Source organism: Pseudochaenichthys georgianus, chromosome 15 (genome assembly GCF_902827115.2).
Source record: "Pseudochaenichthys georgianus chromosome 15, fPseGeo1.2, whole genome shotgun sequence".
NCBI lineage: Eukaryota > Metazoa > Chordata > Actinopteri > Perciformes > Channichthyidae > Pseudochaenichthys > Pseudochaenichthys georgianus.
This window is the reverse complement of record NC_047517.1, coordinates 19955488-19963238: the sequence shown is the minus strand read 5'-3', so window position 1 is coordinate 19963238 and position 7751 is coordinate 19955488. Positions and strand designations below refer to the sequence as shown.

Genomic DNA, 7751 nt, shown 5'->3' with positions numbered 1-7751 from the left:
ACTAATAGTTGCTCAATTTCAATACCATAAATCAGAACAAGGCGGGGCCTCTCGTTCAGCTGTGAGAAGCTAGTCGAGTGTTTTTCTAAAATAGTCACACATTAAATCGATTTTAGTGTCCATGCTGGCTTTTATAAATGAACTGTCGTGTTCCAGTGAATTTGCATGCAGCCCTTTGGTTAAATAGTGAAAAGAAAACAAACACACTTAGTTCATTAGATAAATAATGTAACAAGGCAACAAAGGCTTTGTTCAGGGTTGTCAGAAAGAAAAGGGTTTATTGAATGCAGCACAACAGTGCAGTTCTGTGTATTTGAAGCATGATTAAAGTCAAGGCATTACTACAAATCAAACAGCACATTAGGTACCTTCAAAGCAACATGATCATGACAGAAGAAAAGATATTCCAGGTCAAATAATGTTTTGCTCTCCTAATAAAGAAAAGTATTTTCAGGTAAATATTTAACAACAGAAATGCATGCCGTTTGTCTCAGTACACTTGATCCAGAAGCAAGGCTGAATGTAATTGGTTGTTACATTTTAAATGACTTGCGGTATTGTTCTGATAATTACATAATGAAAAACTAAAGTATCAGTGATTTCACACAGAGGTGTTTAACTGCCTTCTCTGCGAGCCAAATGACACCACCAAGAGGTCTAAATTCACTGATTATTTTTCCCTTTTGAATCAGTTTCCCGTCGCTCTACATGATCATCTGATGCGTTGAAGAGTGCTGATGCTCATCACCACTCGGCCTCTCCGACAGCTTTAGAGAACACGTAGTCCCTGCCTCCGTAACACATCACTCCGTCTTTCAAATGAAACTTCCAGCGGTTCTTGCTGCGATGGATCTGCAATAGAGAGAACACATTAAGTCAGTAATCATGCCTTGGGTTTGTTGAGAGGCAAATGATGGCCAATGTAGGGGCGAATTGTTCCTACTTTGTCATACTGGCAGACGATTACATTGTCAGTGTCAAAGAGATCTGGGATGTCCTGCTCGTGCACATCATCGCCTGAGTTCAAAGGATCCTAATCGATAGGAAATACAAACAATTTAATTTTCCAGGTAAATAGCCACAGACCATCTGTTTCTTATACAGTGGGGAAAAAGAATCAGGATAACATGTACATCCAGCTTAATCTCACTAACCTCTTCAACTGCTTCGGAGAGATCTACTCCCTCGCTGTCGCTGCTGGAGGAGACGCTGTTTCCGTCGCTGCTTCCCTCCCCCTCCTGCAGGGCCTTTATGGCCTCTGCGTTGATTAAACCCAGAAAGTCGTTCTCTTCCATGGGACCTCCCTCTTCCTCCTCCATGTCCGAGTTCCCCGCAGGACCATCCAGCTGAACGATGTCCGACAGCTCATTGTAGTTGAAGTCCAGGTCCAGCTTAGCAGGAATTGCGAGAAAAAATAAGTAAACTGTTATGCCATGAGATTGTAATTTATTTGAATAATTCAAGATTTGACACCTGAACTGGCTTGAGTTAATAGCACAGCAATCTGTTTTATAGCAGTAGAAATGTAATGCCATTAATGTTGATTCAGTCAAAACGTCTTGAAACAGTACATAAGTGCTCCCTTTATCGTTAATTGTAACATTTATTTTAGATGTATTAAAGGGCAACCTCAACTATTTAGTATTGATCTTCAATAAAGTTAGGAAACTCATTAAGTTAAAAACAGTACGTTCGAAACCAACAGAGGCCAATTGGTCATAACCTCCGTCCCTAGTATCCTCGTGTTTCGAAAATGCTGGATCCTACACTTCCTACGATGCAGTTCACTGTCATTTATTATACCCTCTATAGCAGTGATTCTCAAAGTGTGGTCTGCGGACCACTGGTGGCCCGTGAGCGCCCCCTAGTGGTCCGTGAGTATATTGGTAACATTTCACATTTTAAATAAATAAATAAAAGTTTTCCGCACTCTCGCGGGAATATCTCCACAATGGAGCGAGCTTAAGTTTCAGACCTTCATCACACATGTTGCCACTCGTTTGTACCATTTGCAGGAGATTTGTAATCTGTTCTAGAAAAACGATGTGTTTTTGGATATTTTTGGAGTTAGATGGTCCGCGAGTGTTTTTTTTATTGGTTAAGTGGTCCTTGGTATGAAAAAGTTTGAGAAACACTTCTCTATAGCCGACCTAGTAAACGTCCATATTTTTTTATTTTAAGTACAAACCTTTGTAAAAGTGGTTAAGTTTCCCTTTAAAAAAAATAGTCCAACAGAAATACATTATACATTTTGAGATCAACAGCCCTGTAGCTTAGCATCAAGCCTAGAACTCCAATCCAAGAAATACCAATACATTAATAATTATTATTAATTAGTGAGCTTTAAGAATGCTGGAGGACAAATTATGTTTCCTTTGGACAGACCTAGAGTAGCAATTTCCTCCTGAATCCAGGCTTTATGCTAAGCTAAGCTAACCAGGTGTTGGCTCCGAGTGTATATTTGTTTCAAATTACCCCAAGAACAGGATCAGACTGGTTGTCATTCTTAGCTGGCGCTAGGTTCCTCGCCCTTTCTGCCTTCTCTCTCTCCTCCTCAATCACTTCTTTCAGGATGTCATCAATGTCTCGGCTCTTAAACTGTGCCGTCTGAGTCAAAGCCTCCTCGCTGCTGATCTGCTCTAATAACTGACTGCAGGGTGAGGCATTCATACTGAGGTTCACAGGTTCGCGTTGTGGACTCTGCTCATTTTCTTCCAGGTTGATGTTTGGCTCTGGAGAGCGGACCCCTTGAAGCTGCGATGGCTCAGCAGCAGGAACTTGAGGTGGCTGGGGGACACTCTTCTCCTGACAAGGGGGGATATCAACCTGTGAATGTGGCGGCAGTTGAAGAGAAAAAGCTGGAACAGAGGGTGGATCCACCCCCTGAGGCCGAGTGGTTTTTGGTGGGACAGCATATGACTGGGGGGCAGGAGCTTGCCTCCCCACAAACACTCTCTGCATGGTTCGGGATATAAGAGGCTGACCTGCTGGAGCCTGAGTGACCACAACAGGAACGTTGACCTTGTAAAGTTGACCTCAGTGACACAAAAAGGGAGAAAAATATCTGAAATTAGTACAAAAAAATAAAACATATTTATGCCAATAACAGGTACATTTTGTTGTGTACCAGAGGCGGTTTGAAGAGTGACTCCAGCTGGTATCTGCACAGGGTACGATAACCCCGCAGGAAGAGAGAAAGTGGCAATTGTCTCGGAGTTGGTCTGAAATGAAAAAAACATAAATCAATCATATTAAAAAAGGCATGTTTTACATTAACACTGTAATAGTGTCTGATGGTGCTTAAATAAGTAAAGTAAAATAACAGTTTTCCCTTTGTCTCAGTCCATGAATGATGTTCAGGTCATTTCACAATATAATTTCAAAAGTGTTTTTAAGGTTCATAATTACAGGTAGAAAATTCAGGTTTTCAAATATGTACTCAAGTTGGTCAAATTCCATAAGTGAGTATCTGATTTTAAATGAAATCAAATCTATTATAAATTGAACAGAATTTATTTTTCAATTAAAGTTACCGGCAACCAATTCAAGCCTAAATGTTTCATTGTTTTTATTTACTTTTTAACAAGAGAGGAATCCCAGAGACCATTTTGCTGCCCTAGGCAAGATTTTAGCTGGCGCGCCCCCCCCCCCAAAATACAGACACTCACTATGACTCGCACATGCATACTGTCATATAGTATTTTATACCTGTTTTTCATTTATTCTCTTATTTTTTTATAACTATAATGATCATATAAAGGTGTGCCTTTACCTCACTGAGCTTATCAAAGCCTCTCAGTCTTTCAGGAGAGAGTTCCCTAAAGCTCCCCCCCTGCGGTAAAAGCCAATGTTAACAAAAGCACACAGAAGCTGTATACGTTTTTTGGGAGTTTGATTTTTTTAAATTAACACAAATACAAAATTAAAACCTATAATTGCACACTAAAACCATTATTTAAAAAAAAAAAGAACAAATCCACATAAAAGAATTTTACTGGGGCTGTTCAAATTGATTTTGGGAGGGAGGGGGTGCCACAGTTTATGGGCGCTGTACGCAATACAGGCGTAGTTCTGTTAGTATAAGATAATAAGATGTACTTTGTTGATCCAAAATCGGGAAAATATTTAATTAATTTAACTTTTTTTTCTCCCCAATTTCCGGCGCACCCGATGGGTTGATGCGCCCTTAGCATTCACCTATACTGCCTGTATTAAGTGATTACATTGACAAAAAAGAATATCAGTTGCTTTTTACATTTAACTAAGTATGGTTATGTTTTGCTTTTGTATGTGCCCCTGACTTCAAGAGCTACATGAGGACATGGAGGTGATGTCCTGGAAAGCTTGATGACACTTGCCTTCATTGGGAAACTGTGGATATTGTGACTCGCAGGGATCACAACTGAGGCTGAGAGAAAAGAGCAGAGAGCAGAGCAGGTGATGCAAATATCAAGCAAGCATGAAGCAGTTCATGGCAGAAGCCTGCTGTGTTACCTGTGAGTTCTTGATCTGTCCGACTGTAGCTGGCAGGGAGCTGCAGCACAAAGTTGGATGAGTTGATATTATTTTTTCTGAAGTCTTCCATTGCTTTTGACTGCATCATCTTTGCCTCCCAAAGCTGCACAGCAAGAAAAAACAGCAGTCTGACTTCCTGCTATGCTGTAAACTTCCTCGCTAGATGGACTAACTTTACTGGAACTGACAGCTTGAGTCAAGATGAGAATACTATCTATTTTTAGAGATAAATATGGTTATGAATGAAACTCACATGTCTTAAATCATCCAGGACGCGGTCTTCAAGCCCTTCATCCAAAAAGAGCTCCCGCATACTCTCAATCACATCATCAATTATGGACAAGTAGAGTTTGGCCTGCAGTTATTTTCAGAAACTGCAAGTCAGAAGCTGTGAGCTGCTTGTGATTTGTGTGTTTTGATAAGCTATATACACAATTCCAAAAACGTCAATAATTCAATTAAGAGTGTGCTACATAGAAAGCCATGTGAACTAATTGATTTTATAAAAATAGAAATGGCCTTAGTACATGATTGATTTGCCTCCACTGAGCTTTACCTTGAGGCTCTACGAAATTGCCTATATTGAATAGTAATGGTGCTGTCTGGAGCGCTTTTATTATGCTACTCAATGTACATAGGCCTACGGATACAGGCCACACACACCAGTGTTGCTAGTAGTTAGCTCATAGCAAAATTAGCTTAAAAAACGTTGCTTACCACTGGGCCTGTGTTGTTGTTCAGCATGATTCAGGGCAAAAATACCTTCTAGCCGTGGACTTTGGCAACATAATACACAAAGCTAACGGTGATACAGTCCGATTGTTTTGCTCGCACCAACTTGACGTCAAGTGAACACAGGTGGTAATAATCAAGCTCCACCGAGAGTTGTGATTGGTGCAATGACCGCCATGTTTGTTTAGTTGGTCTCAAAGCAGCCTAATAATGACTTATACAATACTTTTTTTATAGTAGGCTATAGCCTAATGTACTAATTATAACACAATTTAATTATTATTTGTAGGGGAGACCAGGGACAGTTGCAACCATAGACTGTAAAGGTTGTAACACGCGTCGGTTGTAACACCTTCAATATCTCCAATCACAAACAAGCTAGAGTGATGACACTCACTCTGCACATGCGCAGTTAGATAGTAAGATCGCTGAGAAAAAAAGGAGCCACGTTTGAATTTCTCGCGTAAGATATCAGCAAAAGTGTGTTTCTGCGTAACATATGAACTACAATTATATGATGTATTTTTTGGATACTGTCTTGAGTTCAAATGTCTAGGACTAGTATTAGTTTGTGGACTAGTAAAAACTAGTATTATTAGAATCACTGTTTTGTAATCTACAAATATAACTAGCTAAATATGGGTCAATCAGGCAGGTTCACAGGGGGTGAAAGCAAGACTGGTGGTCCTGGGACGGTTGTAACGGGACGATTGTAACATGGCACATTGACAGTGGCGGCGCCAGAATATTTTTGTTGGGTAATCTATGGTAGGGCTAACCCATACAGTGGTGGGGCTCATGTCAGTATTTGTAATGTAATTACATACACGCTATATCGCCCCCCTTGACAGTGAAACGCCAAGCGTGAGGCTTTTATTAGTCTCCTTTTATCAGCTAAATTACATCGAGAGCAACAGTTGTGAGTTAAACAATACAATAGCCTATTCTGCTAATTCCACATTGTTACAACATGCTACGCAGCGGCAGAAACAAGAAAAGTTGGCATATAGAATTGACACGGAGAGGGAGAGAGAGAGACACAGACACAGGTAAACAGAGAGAGACTGACACAGCACACAACAGGTGGCCTGTGTCTCTATTGTCATACAAAACACTTTTTCAAATGACTATTACAAAATATATTCAAAACTCACTATTCACTCTTCAGGTGGGTCGTGTGACTCTGGCACCTGTTCGACTTGTACCTCAATGCGAGGGCGTTTAAGAACACATCTATCCATCCGAAATATACAATTAATCCTAGAAATTCTGCTGTCTGTCTGCAATTTACTCGGCGCAAGTTTGGGGACTTTTCACTGAACGTGACGTATCGACGTATCAGTAATGCATGACGCAGCAGACCCAACGTTTCGTTGCTCTGATTGGCTGTAGTCAAATTGCATTCGGAGGCATTTTGATCTGACCGCGGCCGCGCTGATATTATAACGCCAGAGAATTTTCACACCTTTAGTGTATAAAACTCCCCCACTATTTAGACTATTCCTTGCACCCCTCTAGCATAAGCCCGAATGGTCTCACCCATATTGCGTCAGGAACGTGCACTTCTTGTTGCAGCAGGATCAGTGTGTGTGTTGTGGACACGACCGGTAGATTTTCGCAATCCGTGTTCTCAACATGCTTACTTTAACATACTTTTTCATGGTCGGGCTAAGCCATTTCTTGGTATGGCTGTAGACTACCCCAGCCATACCCTGGCGCCGCCACTGCACATTTTTACAATGATGGCTCATTTGCTTGAATAATCAATTGTTCATTCAAGCATAGAGTTGTATTGTTGATTGGTGTGCATTGTCCCTGTAAAAATAAACAGAATAAAATACTGTACAGTAGGCCTAAAGTGTGTGTACTGTAAACAGTATGCCAAATGTCAGAAAGAGGAAGACAGACAGGGGAGTGCCATTTGCTCTGCTGCAGAGGGCCTCAAATGAAGTTGAGAAGGGCAAATCATTCAGGGAAGTTTCAAAGTCCCTGGATATATGCCATGTCACCCTGTACCGGTTCCATAAAAAGAGGCTGAGGTTGGAGAGTCAGGGATCACAAACACCCCCACGAGTAGGCTACTGGACACCCAAGAAGGTGTTCTCAACAGAACAGGAGATGCTTTTGAGAGACTACCTGATGGAGGCAGCTGATTTATATTATGGTCTCAGCTCAAAGGAGGTAGGTCCACATAATTAAGGTAGAATAGGCTATCTATACTGAACATAAGAAAAGTAAGTGATCAAATATATTGAGGCCTATAGTGAACAGACAAGTGAAATATTTTCTCACCCATGTCCATCCGTCCACATCCAAAAGCTGGACCAAGGAAGCAGACCACAAAGGGGAGAAAAACAAGAGAAACCGCTATCCTCACAGACAATCCTATAAAAAATATACTTGAGGCTGAGAAAAAAAGAACGCAAAGAAGTCTAAAGCGAAGACAAAAATCAATTTCTGCAACAACAACAAAACCGACAAGAAGGAGAAGATGCAGGACTCAT

At 40.9% G+C, this 7751-nt stretch overlaps 1 protein-coding gene across 2 annotated transcripts; it reads right to left on the bottom strand.

The window, feature by feature from the left end:
* Window positions 1–246: 246 nt before the first annotated feature.
* gtf2a1l (general transcription factor IIA, 1-like) lies at window positions 247–5495 on the bottom strand. Of its 2 annotated transcripts, none has more exons than XM_071205632.1 (9): window positions 5233–5495; window positions 4769–4889; window positions 4495–4618; window positions 4359–4408; window positions 3128–3221; window positions 2476–3035; window positions 1155–1391; window positions 944–1033; window positions 247–852 (listed from the first exon to the last, which is right to left on the bottom strand). In XM_071205632.1, exons 2-9 carry the CDS (start codon window positions 4826–4828, stop codon window positions 745–747), a joined length of 1323 nt encoding a protein of 440 aa, XP_071061733.1. In that variant the 5' UTR covers window positions 4829–4889; window positions 5233–5495; the 3' UTR covers window positions 247–744. The 2 variants fall into 2 exon arrangements, with proteins under 2 accessions (XP_071061733.1, XP_071061732.1); XM_071205631.1 differs by having other exon boundaries at window positions 4769–4870.
* Window positions 5496–7751: the final 2256 nt, after the last annotated feature.